The sequence below is a fragment of the Phaenicophaeus curvirostris genome, chromosome 8 (genome assembly GCF_032191515.1).
Source record: "Phaenicophaeus curvirostris isolate KB17595 chromosome 8, BPBGC_Pcur_1.0, whole genome shotgun sequence".
NCBI lineage: Eukaryota > Metazoa > Chordata > Aves > Cuculiformes > Cuculidae > Phaenicophaeus > Phaenicophaeus curvirostris.
In genome coordinates, this window is record NC_091399.1 from 3,454,638 (window position 1) to 3,468,947 (window position 14,310).

General features: G+C 39.8%; 1 protein-coding gene across 5 annotated transcripts in view; it reads right to left on the minus strand.

Moving 5' to 3' along the window:
• The window catches only part of ABCA4 (ATP binding cassette subfamily A member 4), an 87,319-nt gene that overhangs the window by 65,138 nt on the left and 7,871 nt on the right, over positions 1-14,310 (minus strand). For all 5 annotated transcript variants that reach the window (XR_011337826.1, XM_069862119.1, XM_069862116.1 and 2 more), the window contains exons 2-6: positions 13,328-13,420; positions 9,561-9,654; positions 8,898-9,039; positions 6,918-7,057; positions 4,498-4,625 (exon numbers count right to left, since the gene is read on the minus strand). Coding sequence is in view for 4 of the 5 variants with exons in the window: in XM_069862119.1 (XP_069718220.1) it covers positions 4,498-4,625; positions 6,918-7,057; positions 8,898-9,039; positions 9,561-9,654; positions 13,328-13,393 (570 nt within the window). In the remaining variant the exon portion in view is untranslated. The remainder of the gene's footprint in view (positions 1-4,497; positions 4,626-6,917; positions 7,058-8,897; positions 9,040-9,560; positions 9,655-13,327; positions 13,421-14,310) is intronic.

Below are 14,310 nucleotides of genomic sequence, written 5' to 3' on the forward strand. Positions count from 1 at the left end.
GAACTATGTGCTGACGCAGCGTAATTATGTTAAATCAATTTAATAAGCTGCATAGAAAAAGAAAACTTCAAAATCTGCACAGAACATAACTTTATTTAGAAAAATATGCTGATGAGGATTCCAAGCTAAGATCAAAACAAGCAAATCACACTTATACCCGGCCAGACATAGTTTCTAAGAAAATTAACAAAGTCATCTAAGGGGTTCTGAATGTTATCAAAAATGTATAGCTGTAAATCTCCTATAGTTAGCAGCTGAGACTTGTTGGGTGGTGCCTGTATAGTGAAATATTTTAAAACCCAGAGGAATTAAAAAAAAATAATTCAGTTGCTCTGGAGAACACAGATTCAAGCTCAAGGAATTATTCATAAAGTGCTTCAGATGTCAGAAAGTACCAACAAAACTGCAAGTGTGTGGAAAGTCAGCATGCAGAACAGGAAAGGCAGGGGGAGAGAAGGCTAGGACAACATTGTATTTTGTCTACCATGACTGCCCTGAGTTTCGGCTTATGGAGCTGCAGTTGACAAAAAAGAAACCCAAATCAAGCACAGGTTGTGTACTGGAATAACGATGGGATGTGAACTTCTACTGACAGTATCTGAGAGGTGCTGTCACTGTCATCACTACAGCTCTACCCGGACAAAGGCATTGTTACCATAAGCTGGACAGTGTGGAGAAAAACAGAATGTAAGAGGAAATGCGACTGACATATACAATCTGGTTTGGCAAAAACCTCCAAAACCAAACACCACCACTGTCCCTCAAATTGGAGCATCTGAATTGGATTTAACTAATTGCACATCCCTGAAAGTATTTGCTTATTTGCTCAGTCATTTATGTCCTGGGGATACGTGTGAAACAATCATAATTTTTTAACCACATACACCTGATCTCTCATGGTCTTCATCAACCAACATAAACTGCAATGAAATCGAATTGCCCAGGGAGGCAGCCTGGGAACCTTGTTTTGCCTTGCAAACTGAGGAAACTGTGACATTAACATCACTGAGAAGGATTAAACGCAGATAAAAAAAAAAAGAGAGGCTATTTACAAACTGTAAATGCATTTCAAGAATGTTCATGAACAGATGGGATTAGAAAAACATGAAAACTCCACCCTTCAATTTTTCCGGCAGGGTGGACTGTTGCCAATCTTTCCTGAATTCTTGTTGTGTTTTAACATCAGTCTTTTAAGATAAGGATAATTATCTTAAAATGACTCAAAAAAGCAGGCCCTCAAAACAAAATTTCAAAGTTTTTTTTAACCAACGAGTCACTGCTTGGCCAAAGGTGTAAGATGAAGTCCAAATTATTTTTTCAGCTAGTTGGCTGTTTGATCAGGTTTAGCTTTCAGCTGTTTGTGTAATTTCCTGCACTCCCAGGCAGCTCAGACCTAGATCTGCAGCCAGTTGTTGGCAACAGTTAAGCTCTTGTTTACAAGTTGCTTTCAGGTTGATCAGCTCTCTGCCATCAAAGCCAGAGGGAGAGGATGTCCAGTGGAATGCAAGCAAACAAAGGGTAGAGCAGCATGAGAAATTCATAGAATCATAAAACAGTTAGGGTTGGAAGGGATCTTAAAGACCATCTAGTTCCAACCCCCCTGCCATGGGCAGGGACACCTCACTAGATAAGGTTACCCAAGGCTCCGTCCAGTTTGGCCTTGAACACTTCCAGGGATGGGGTAGCCACAACTTCCCTTGGCAACCTGTTTCAGTGCCTCACCACTCTCATGGTGAAGAAATTCTTCCTAATGTCTAGTCTAAATCTGCCCCTCTTCAATTTATAGCCATTCCCCCTCATCCTATCACCACAAGCCATTATGAATAGTCCCTCTTCAGCTTTCTTATAGGCTCCTTTCAGGTCCTGGAAAGTCGCTGTAAGCTCTCCTCTGAGCCTTCTTTTCTCCAGGCTGAACAACCCCAACTCTCTCAGCCTGTCCTGTATGGGAGGTGCTCCAGCCCTCTGATCATCTTTGTAGCCTTCCTCTGGACCCGTTCCAACAGCTCCATCTCCTTCTTATGTTGAGGATTCCAGAACTGGACACAATGCTCCAGATGAGGTCTCACAAGAGAGGAACAGAGGGGCAGAATCCCTCCCTCGCCCTGCTGGACACGCTTCTTTTGATGCAGCCCAGGATACAGTTTGGCCTTATGGGCTGTGAGCGCACATTGCTGGCTCATGTCAAGCTTCTCATTGACCAGCACCCCCAAGTCCTTCTCTCCAGGGCTGCTCTTAATCACATCATCCTCCATCATGTACTGAAATTGAGGATTGCCCTGACCCACGTGTAGGACCTTGCACTTGGCCTTGTTGAACCTCATGAGGTTCTCACAGGCCCAATTCTCCAGCCTGTTCAGTTCCATCTGGATGACATCCCGTCCTTCCAGTGTGGCAACTGCACCACTCAGCTTGGTGTCATCTGCAGACTTGCTGAGGGTGCACTCAACCTCACTGTCAATATCATTGATGAAGATACTAAACAGCACTGGTCCCTGAGGGATGCCACTTGTCACGGACCTTAATCTGGACTTGGAACCATTGACCACTACTCTTTGAATACGACCATTCAACCAGTTTCTTATCCACCGTAACCTCCATCCATCAAATCCATATATCTCCAATTTAGAGAGAAGGATGTTGTGGGGGACCATGTCAAAGGCTTTACAGAAGTCCAGATAGATCACATCTGCCGGTTTACCCGTGTCCACTGCTGCAGTTACCCCATCATAGAAAGACACTAAGCTGGTTAAAATAGAGATGAACTACCAGGGTTGAGGCTTAAAATGACCACAGATCTAGGTTCTAGTCATGTTTCTGCAGCTTCTGCCTCAACCAGCTAAAAGTCCAGCCCAAGTAACTTAATTCCTATAGAACTCCTTGATAAGCAAGTGATTTATCTCCCCATGGGAGATCAAAGTGTTCAATTTGTATTGAAAATAATTCTTTTGTGGTCTTTTGAAAATTATTACATTAATTTTTCTGCATCAGCTGCTCTTAGAGGGTGTATTCGCAGCACTTTCTTTCCTCATAGCTGTAAATCAGCTCTTGTGAGATGATCTTGTATCCCTGTGATTACTGCTAACAAGAAAATTTCATGGAGGACAGCAAAAGTGATATCTAATACCAGGTCTCCTCCAGCTCCTTCCCACTGATGTTCTGATTTATTTAATTTCCAGCATAAAGAGCACTACATCTCCTTCTACATCAACACAGAAAATACAGCAGAAAGACACCATGTTTCAGCAGATCTCAATCATACTTTCAATGGCAGTGTTGAAAACTTCAGACCTGCATACACTGGCAGGCAGAGTTTAACAGTTAATGAATGTCACCGGGGAGCTAACAGTGACTAACACAGCAGCACACAGTTCTCCTGGTGCAGGTCTCTCACAAAGAAGTGGTTAGGGATAAAAAGGGAAAGAGAAGCCCAGCATGACATCCGTATATATTGTACTTGTCACAAGCAGCAGAGAAACGAATTTGCACAATTTCAGCTGATACTGAGGTGTGAAAATAATACTGGCTTTGCTATAGTCTTGTGGTATTGCTTCACGACAAAGTGAGGAGAGGGAACAGCTTTCCTTGGTACTAATCAGGAATACAGCAGATAAGTAATCTGGCTGCCAGTCACTAGCTGGAACCAGCAGTGCACAAAAGGAACTGCATGCAATTTCATTAATGCCCTCCCTCTTTCTGGAAACACTCAGTTCCAGCATTTGTGTTTTACGCGGCAATGAAAAAAAGGAATTGCGTCTTTCAGTCTCAATTATTCAGTTGCTTCCTCCCACACTCTAGCACAGAGTAGAAACTGTTCCGGAGTTCTGATTCAGCAACATTCATTCATTAATACAACATTCCTTGCAGAACTCCTAGACACCAGTACATGCAAAGGCAGATACAACCTGGACTTGGCCAAACACTCTCCTGCCTAGCTGCTCCAGGAGGGATTAGACCTGCAGTTTTCACTTTGAATTTTCTGAGCACATCTATTATTCAATCAGAATCCAAGAAAGTGGATCTTCTTCTCTACTCCCACTTATTCGTGTGAGACAATAACATAAATACCATATTACTCTGCTGACACTGGGACACAGAATTTATATGTTAAATTAAGAACCTAAAGTATTCCTCTGACAATATTCATCAGCACTGTTGTCTGAAAAGGATGCACAGCTGCCTTATGCTTTTGAGCCAAGACTTTAACCATGAGGATGGATGCACAGCTTAGCTGTACCTTTTATTGATGGTCACTATTCGGGAGCAACAGTAATATTGAACTAAAAATCTATATTTAATGCATATTCAAAATGTTTTTTAAGGACAAAATGAATACCTCTTCCTCTACATTCACAAAAAGCAAAGGAAGAAATTGTACAGACAACCTATAAGGCACCAGATACTCTGAGCACAAGACCCTCGCTGAGGCTACTTCACACATACAACTCAAGAGATTGCATTCCGCAGGTAACAGCTTGGTTGCCATTGCACCCCACTCACCTGTTCAGGGCGCACTTGAGCATTAATCAGCTGGAAAACAACAACATCTGGGAGACGAGCATCTTCTAGCAAGTAGGAACTGAGAGTCTCGCCGTCTTTCAAAATGTCCAGAATTCGTATTCCTCTTCCTGGTTGAAGAAAAAAGTGCAGAGATCAGAGAGACACCAAACAAATGGAGTTAAGGAACAACTTGTACCTTGGCTTAAACCTGCAGAAAGTATGCACTTCATCTCATATACTTAGAAGTATAACTAATGGAGTCCAAAATTATTTTTTAAATCCAAAATAATTTTTATCCTTTGTTGGGGAATGATCATCAGAAAATGCTGAGCATTCTCTGCATATCTGATCTCTTAAAGTTGTTTCAGGCTAGAACTTCAGCAATGGAAGTATTGAAAGCATCTCTGACTGCATTTGGAAGTCTCTGCCTTTTTTCTGAGGTAATGCCTTATTTTAAACATTCAGATCAAAGTGTGCTACTGCTGTCAGTGTCCTTTCCTCTGGACCTTGCGTAAACAACTTTAGCCAACCCTTTATGCATACACTGATTTATCACCTGCTTCTGATTAATCTTAACCAGTTAATCTTATTCTAGAGTAGTGCAAAAATGGCCCTTGGAAAATCTTACAGGAGAAAATGCTCATTTTCCTTGGAGAAGAATGAACTGGTTGTATCTTAATAGTCACATAAAACTAGATTACCAACTATTAAAATAAAAACTGGCAAACCTCCAGGCAAACCAGTGAGGCTGCCCGCTGTCAAACTAAACACACAAGTGAGGCCACAGAATTTGCCTAACCCCATCTATAACAATATTCAGAATACTGCTGCTCTTCAAGCCAGAGTGACAGTTTTTTATGATGTGTCTCTTATGAATCAGTATCAGGGCGAATTCTGCCTCATTATGGTACAAGTAAAAGCCAGGAAAGTGAACGTTGCTTGGGTCATTTGAACATAGCCTTCATTAGAGGTAGCTCAAATAGCATCAACGGACCTTGGTAATGAACGCTTGCAAAGCATGAAGTTTCTCTAGTCTTTAGAACAGGCAATGAAAACTGATGGGAGCAGCATGTATCATACCGTTAGAGGGAACGTAGCTTTAGACATCTCCACAAAAACATGCACAAATTTGCTGCTGTCTCCGTTCTGCGAGTTAAGTAGAATCTTACTAGAGCTTGACAGCTAACTTCCACAATTCCATCTGCAACAAGCATATTCTGTCCTAAGGCTGCAGGGGCTGAGCAGAACTTCAATTGCTCCTCCACCTGTTTATTCAAGCAGTAACCACTGAAAACAATAGTAGAGGGCTGTCCCTCATTCTCACTAATGCCTTTCCTGGCACTCAGGCATTGTGCAGGAAAGTACACTACAGGAACACATCTCACCAAATGTGTCTGTGCAAGGGGGGAATGGGACAAAGCAGAATTCAAGGTAGACCTGGTTTAAGGAATCAGGAGAAGGAACAATCTCAGTTCTGAAATCCGTTAATTTTTCATTGCTCAGCTTTGCAGTTATAACAATATACTGTTATGATTATTACTTACAGGCAATAAGCAGTAAGCTACACACAGAGAAAGTACTAAATTCTGCAGTACTTTCTTCTTCTGTATGGAAAAAGGCAGCTATTCACATTTTATTTGTTTAGCTCCTGAACTGACTTTGTTACTTTATTTTATGAAACAGGAGATTCCAAACTTTTTAAAGTAAGATATATTTTAAAACACCGCAGATTCTAGAAGAGCATTAACATGCATCATAAGAGGAGGGAGGAATGTACTCTATTTTCTTTTTAGTCCATATACAATTTTCCCCAGGGATCGTGTTTTGAGTTTGGTAGATTTTTTTGAGTAAAAAATAATGGAGCAATGTAATTTTCAATTCTGTTTATAAGAAGTGGGCAATGCCTTCTCTCTCTAAACACATCATGAAAACAGGAAGAGAGTGTTTCCTTATTCAGTGGTCCAAACCTATTTCAGCTAACTGTTGAAACAAAGCATCTCTAAGCTCTTCTCTGAGTTCTGCTCCTAGTATATATATTCAAGCACATTCCTAGCTTTTCATTTCTCTGCATCTTCCAGTGATGCTTCCTCACTGCTTCTGCCTCTAGCATAATAATAATGAAATCCCTTCATCCACTTTACTTAGGGTGGTCATATATCCATATTTTTTTGTTTTAAGTTTTGCCTACTGTTATTTAAGGAAGAAGGCTGTAGAATGGAGCTGCTTGCCTCTCTCCTTTCTCCCAAATGAAATGTGTTTATTACAACACCGGACGAGTTTTAACTTACCCTCTCTCACAGTAAGCAGAATAACAGCCACATGCAAAATGTATTATAATATTGTCAGCCTGCAGAGTAACTACTTGTTAGCTCTCAGAAGGAAAAATTCAGTAGTCTAAAGGATACAGACAGAACAATTACCTGCAATTCTTTCAGGATTAGTTCTCATTGTTTCCATAAACTGAGTCATAATGATCAGTTCTTCCCAGATTCTGCCGAGGTCACGAAATTCAGGGGCTTCCAGTAAGAGCTCCTGAGCATCTTGATATACCCTTGCAAGGCTGAAAGAAGAAATAGCAAACCTACAATAATTTAGGACTGATGACTCTTAAGAGCCTTACACATAAAACCCTCTCAAAACCCAGAAAACTAAAACCAAGCCCCAAATTGGCTTTCTCTTGTTAGGGATGAGGAAAAAATAAGCTGTTTTGTCCTCAGTCTTGAAACTCAAAGCTCAGTTTTGTGGTGAAAACAGAGTAGTTTCACGGGGCATGGGATTCAGTTACATTTTGAAGTCTAGAGAAGGTTTAAGATTGTGTGGCAGAAGGCTGGCCTCTCCTACTTTTTCTTCATTAGCCCCGCTAGTCTTGCTGGGGAGACAGGACCTTCCCCAGACAGCATTCACTTCATAGCTATTGTCGTAAATTTTCCCCAGTTCCCACCCTGCTCAGACAGGTAAGGGACATGGAATCACTCATACATTGAATGCTCCTCCCCCTCCCAGCTCAGTCCCCTCCAATGTAAAGGTGGTGTTCAGGTCTCTTCAGAACATTACTGCTAGGAGAAGTAGGAAAACGGGAGTGAAACTGTCACCAGCTGGTCACCTATTGGTTCTTAGTAAGAACAAGCAGTTCAAGCAAGGATGCAATTAGGTCCTGTGCTTATAAACAAGTATGGAAACATTCTTATTAGCAGCAGGGGAGGTCATTACATTTCTTTAAGAGCGTTATGTTTTTCCATACGTATTACAGTATATCTCAGTCCTCATAACTTATTTTAGCTCACAGGAAATAGCAAACAGGAAGGACTAAATTCCCTCAGCAAACACAATGTGTTTGCTTCCTCCTTCAATGCACTGAATTTACTCGGACTCAAAGGGACAGTTTGCAGTGCAATACGCTATGTAGAAAAGCCAGAATGTATAGAAACAGAATCCTCTGGCTTTATTGTGTGATTGACTGCACCTCACAAAAAATACAGCTGACTATTTTAAATCCTGTTCACTGGGCACAAAAGATCAAATAATAAGTTAACTGCAAGTTACAGACTTCCACGTGACTGGAGCTTTAATGGCCTTGACATTGTTGGCTCATGAATTTTAATCATTGGGTGCTCCAAAGTGGACTATTTGCAAAAGGAGATTTGGAGCATATTTTTATAGCTATTCTAACAGGTTTTTAGACTAAGGGTCTTTGTTCACTATGCTATCTTTCATGACTCATCTATAGAAGGGCAATGAAGCACTCCCACAGGACTTTTTGACTAACAATCTGGAAGTCTCCCATCCTCCTATTTTGTTGACAAGCCTAGTAATTGAAGGTTACTATGCTGATTAAAATTGCACAAGTATATGGCCAAAACAGGTGCTATGTAAGAAGTGGCAGTGCAGAATTTCCTTTGCTGCTTTTATTCAGAGGGGACAACTCAAGCAATGAGAAAAGACAGCTTAGGAGTTTCACACTCTTATCAAAAAGATTTGTCCCGCGACATTCACTAAGGCAACATAGAAGATGAATTTTTTAAAGTGAGAACACATTCCTCGTAGAGGAATACAACTGAACTCTTGAGAAACGCCTAAACCTACCATAATGAGCTCTATTTCAACTTTACTTGGAGTGAAACTGGTGTGTTAGAACAGAAAATTTTTGTCTTCCAGTATTTGCACCCTAGTGCCTTCTTAAAAGTTGACCTTTCTGTTTTCAGTCACATCACAGAACATTTCTTTATAATACCATTCAGAGCACTGAGGGATCATTCTAAACAGACTGAGGGTGCTCCATCTTCTCTCTCTGCATCATTCACACCCATGAACGCTCACCAGGTGCCAAGAGCAGGCTACCAGCTGTCACCTAGCAGGCATGTGTCGCTGCAACCCAGTCTCACACATATAGCTCTGCTTACATGGAATTGTTGTAGTTGGACACAACACCTGGACCCTCTCCACGGGTTGGGCTGTGGAAACAGGGGTTGTTCATGTTACAGAAGATGCCATGTAACCATGGCAGTGTTCCTGCAGACGGCATTGCCTTGTTTGGGAAGTGACCTAGAGTATGGAAACAAAATACAAATAACTAGGTGTCTTTTCTAAGGCAGCCTGTGTAAATCTAAATAGTATGATGGGTTGCCTCATTACTGAAGGAATGTGATGTAAATCATATAGGTTCCTCTTTTACTCAGAAAAAAAAAAGTCTCCAAGATAAGAAATGTGGCTATTTTCAGCTGAAACAAATTCTAAGCTAACTTTAAAAACAAAAAAAAAAAAGCAAGAAAGTACTTTCTCACCAAAAGAATTAGAGAAACCTACAGCCTGACAGAATCTTGAGATCTCACATAAAACCAACAACAAATTATCCCACAGGAAAACTAGAGTTTGTTTTTTTTTGTTCTCCACACCACTAATTCTTACAATACATGGCTATATATAATGAAACTACTTGAAGTAAAATCTGTTCACTTGGCATTGTAGAATAATAATCAGCAAACTGGTCCCAGTATCTCCAACTGAGAACTTGTAGCCATTATCTAGCACAAGTCAGAGCACTAAAATATCTTAAATGTTCTTACATTCATGCTGGCGATACAGTGGATTAGCTTTCCTCAGCCAGACAAGGGCAAGAAATAATGACAAAGGCCATACAAGCTCCACCAGAAAACGAAGCTGGAAAAAAAGAAAAAAAAATTCAAAATAAAATTTTACAGATGAGCCGTGTACAGAGTCACTAGGTGACTAAAGGGCTGAGGCCCCTTCTTAGAGAAGCAATACCCAGTGCAGTACGTGCCCATGATTATCCTTGGCCTGTTTCACTGTTCGGAAAGGACACCTATAAACAGCAAGGATTTCATCAGAGCCCCGTGAAACATCACCATTAGCTCAGCTGCTTCTCCACCTCTTTCTAAAGAAACATTTAAGCATCCTGACCGAGGTAAAAAGAGGTGGCAGGTAGGACTAGACTGCCAGATAGATCAGCTGGAAGTCTAAATAGCTTTTAAACAAAGTGGATTACTATAACAATACTGGAAAACAGGATTAGGTGCAAGAAATAAAAAAAGTTGGGGTGGTTTTATCCACGTTTATGCAATGCTGGTCTGCTTACTAGGCTGTCAGTGCACTGTGCTTCCCCAGACTTAAAAGACTTTAGCATAAGATTACACTCTTTGATCTTAAATTTTGCTACTTTCTGTCATAGTTCATTTCAATATTATTAATTTTCTTATACAGGTAGGAATGTATTTGTAAGATCAAAGACCTTTATTGCCCAGATCTTTCAAAAAGCTTAGTACAGTCACCAGCCGCCAGCCATGACAGAAAATCAAGGGCACTGCTTTACCACAGAGCAACATCCTTCCTGGTTTTCAGTCTGTTTCCTCTACTCCTGTGTTTCAGTTTGTTTTACTGCCTCTGTGTGTTTTGGCAGAGGCTTGAAATGACAGCCCTTTGATCCTGTGGGATTTGGGCTCTGAGGACCAGCTATGGGATTTTTGTGTCTAGCCACGTGGCACTTTTTTCTCTTCCCTGTGGGAGCCAGGACAAACTCTCTGCAGAACTAGGGCTGTAGCGCACACACAGGAGAGCCCTCCCTGCCTCCTTTCCTTTGCTCCTGCCTCCCTGACCAGGCAGCAAACATGTAACGATAACACACACAGCAGTAAAGCCAGGAACAAGATGGGTCATGTGTGAATGAATTTTTTTTTCTAGACTGAGCCCTGCAGTGCAAAAGATATTCCACAGCATAATTAAGAATATGTTTTTGGAGATGCCCTTTTTTTTTCCCTACTGTATTTTTGTCTAATAGCTAGATCTACGCACAGCTTATACTTAAAGCACAAAGATATAAAGTTTTTCATCAGGCAACCATTTACTATTTCATTCCCTTATGGCTTTCTTTTTAAAAATAGAATAACGACCCAAAAATACCCTCCATTACTAAGGCAGTTAGGCATGCCTGATATTTTAAAAGCCAGACAAAAATCTTACTATCAGCAGAAGGCAGATGACACAACTGCTAAGAGAAAGAAAGCTGCCACTGCTCTTCTCGACAGCCGTCGTGCAGAGCTCAGAGTGTTACAGAATCTTCTCAGCAGGGTCCGTGGGCTTTCATTAACACTCATTGCCATCTGTTTGATAAGACATTTGGGACAAGCACTGCACACCCATAAACTAAGAAAGGTAAGAGCTGGGAGAGCTCCTTGGTTGTTGTCTTTGCTGCAGAGTCAGTGTGGGTTATTGCTCAAATGTCGACTCTTACTTCATTCCCAGGAAACACAAAATCCACAGGCTTGAATTCAGTAATTCCCTTCTGATTGAGCAAACTACTTTGGAAGGGCTTGAACGCTTAACTGAAAGGGAAGCTTTCTTTCAATCTGGTACACAATGGGTGGTATGAAAAGGACAGAACAAGTACTGTTAGCCCTCTGATTCTTTCCTGTGATCCTTTTCCTGAGGACACACAGGTGTCTCAGAACTCACTAGAAGGATCAGAGAGCAGTCCTTAAGCCTCCAAAACCACAAGACAAATATCCAGAAATCCCAGTAACTTGCATGGAGAAGTGTAATCTCCAGATGGAGCTCTAATAGACCAAGTACTGTTGTATAATCATATAACTTCGACAAACTTAATTTGGCTATGGATTGACTGTTAACTCTGTAGCGAAGTCTTTCTTCTTGTGAACTAGATTAGACTAAATGATGACCTTGAGTGGAAGATTGGACATACTTCCATTTAACAGGCTAATTTTCCTGGAAAACATTTTATAGCTACTTCTGACACTATGGATTTTTGTTTTGGCTACCTCATTTCTCTGTGCAGACAAATAAGCAGGTAGGTTTGTATACTTAGAAAATTAAATTATTTTTACTGACTCTGTTGTAAACTGCTTTACTTTTCAGAGTGGAGAAAATATTTCTCTGTTGTGGATTTATCAGTCTGCTTATAAGCTAGGAATGATCTTCACAGTAGGGAGTCTCTGGCAACACCAGGAAACATGCAGTTAGCCTTTTTGAAAATTCTGTAAGAAACATTAAACAAGAAAGAAGAGAATTCCTGAAACCCAAGCAGGCACTTTAGGTCGCATAGTAGAGCAGATTTGCTGAAATAAGGCAGTATTTCATATACTGAAAATAATGAAGAATTACATAAGGATCCATTTGACAAAAACTGGACAGTAGTGTCCAGTTCTGTTAGCATACACACTTGAAGATCAGAAAGATGTGGAATTCTGTTTGTTTTTCCTTTCTGACCCAAACCAGTAACTGAAGTCCAGCTTCAAAAAAGGGTCCTTAAATTTGATGTAATCAAGCTCAACCGTGATCTGGTGACTACAATACTTTATTAAATCATAAACCGGCAATGTTATATGCATCGTATGCTCTTGATTGCAATTTAGATTGTTGGAGAAAGTCTGCTGGGAAGCTATGAAAGAAAGGACATCCAGTTTTTCTATGAAGAAAATCAGACAATCTTTTGATCCTGGAAATTTCAGCCATTCATTTCTAATGACTAAAGTCAGATCAGCATAGACAAGATTTCAAATCATTTGACGGTTCAGCTTGACCCTACTGATCTCTGTTATGATGGCAAATGACTGTTACAGCCTTGCTGTTGCCCTAATGTGCTTTTAAATTATTTTTAGTTTGAAACAATTAGTCTGTCTCGATAGGACATCAAATGGACTTTCTATTTCTGGAAATCAGAGAGAGGGACTTTATTTGCTGGGCAGAAGTAGTTGCAGTACATCAGATGATCAAGACCCTAGTTGAGGTTTTATTTGACTTCAAAAAAATTTGATGCAAAAAAAAAAAAAGAAAAAGAAAAAAAATGAGCAATTGTGAAATAAGGTGGGAAGTAGTAGATAAATTTGCACTAACACAAAGCATCATAAGATATAAAGATTTGAAAGACTTTAAAATACTTCTTTGATTTTCACTTTACTTATTTAATTCAGCTGTATTATAAAAGATAAAACCTCTGTGTACTTTGCGGGCCCAGCTGGATTCATGTCTAAGAGCAGCTATGTGTGAGGAGCAAATGATGCCCATGACATTTTCTAACAGCAGATCTTTTAATGTGAAAATAAAAAAAAATATTCCTACCCACAACTCTTCTCCTCATACACGATCTATTTGTCAAAGAAAAACCTAGGGCAAGTACTCTATGTTTAGTCTGTAAAGAGCAGCAAACTGTGCAAGACAAGATCTCAGATAGGGGGCCCATAAAGAGATCATACTTGATTCTTCAAGAAATTCGTGATTTCCAAATGCCGATAGATGTACCTGTCATTTCATCCAGTGGAGCACATGGTCCAAAGCTGAAATCCAAAGAATGATATCTTACCTTTTGTCTTTTCCGGAGGATCCAATTCTTCCAGAGCAGAAGTCTGACTTGCCTGAAAAAGCTCATTCTTCTGCATCGACACTTCTTGTTAACCTGTGGCAAAGGATACGCGTTGCTATTTCTCAGCTGACAACTGAAACAGACCTCAGAGCAAAATAACAGCTTTCTATTCCTATTTTAAGATTATGTTATCATAGAGATCAGTTCCTTTCATTGTCTGCACCATTTAATTTTGTACATGAGACACTATCATGCATGAAAAATTATGGTTTTCCTATGTTTGGAGGCTGTTTCCTGTGACATGTTTCTCAGTGACAAGAAGAAATAGACAGGAAAAGCATCTCTTTCGAATAATAAAAAATAATAAAAAAAATCATTATCATTGAATCCAGTTATTAACTTGCATTTGCAACAAATGAAAACTGTTAATTGTTGCATCATTTATCAAATTAAACCCATACTTTCAAACTATTGTTTCCCAAGAAAAGATGGATTTACAACTGGACATTAGTTTATAGAAATCTACTTGATTATTATTATAAACACAGAATTAAGTTTTCCATTCAGACACTAAAAATCTATATTGAGTAACACAGCCTGGAATGGATTTTTTTTAAATGCAAATCCATTTTGTTGCCATTTTATTAAAAAATACAGAATCTCATATTTTTATGCTCTTAAATTCAGGAATTCCCTCTATATTTTATTAAGTCTACAACAGAATTTAAGCCATTGTATGCTCTATTTTGTGGCTCATTTTAATCATCATGACTTTTTACCTTCAAAAGGCAAAAGAGAATTTGACGTATAAGTCTAAACACCAGATACAGCGATCTGTTAAAAAATAAACAAATAATTTGGATTTGCAGCTTGTATCAACTTCCCACTTTATAGCTGCCCTATGGGATTTAAATAACTGAAGAGTAGTTTCATCACAAATGGTTAGTAACTGGGAGAGAGGGAAAAAGAAATGGAAATTAGAT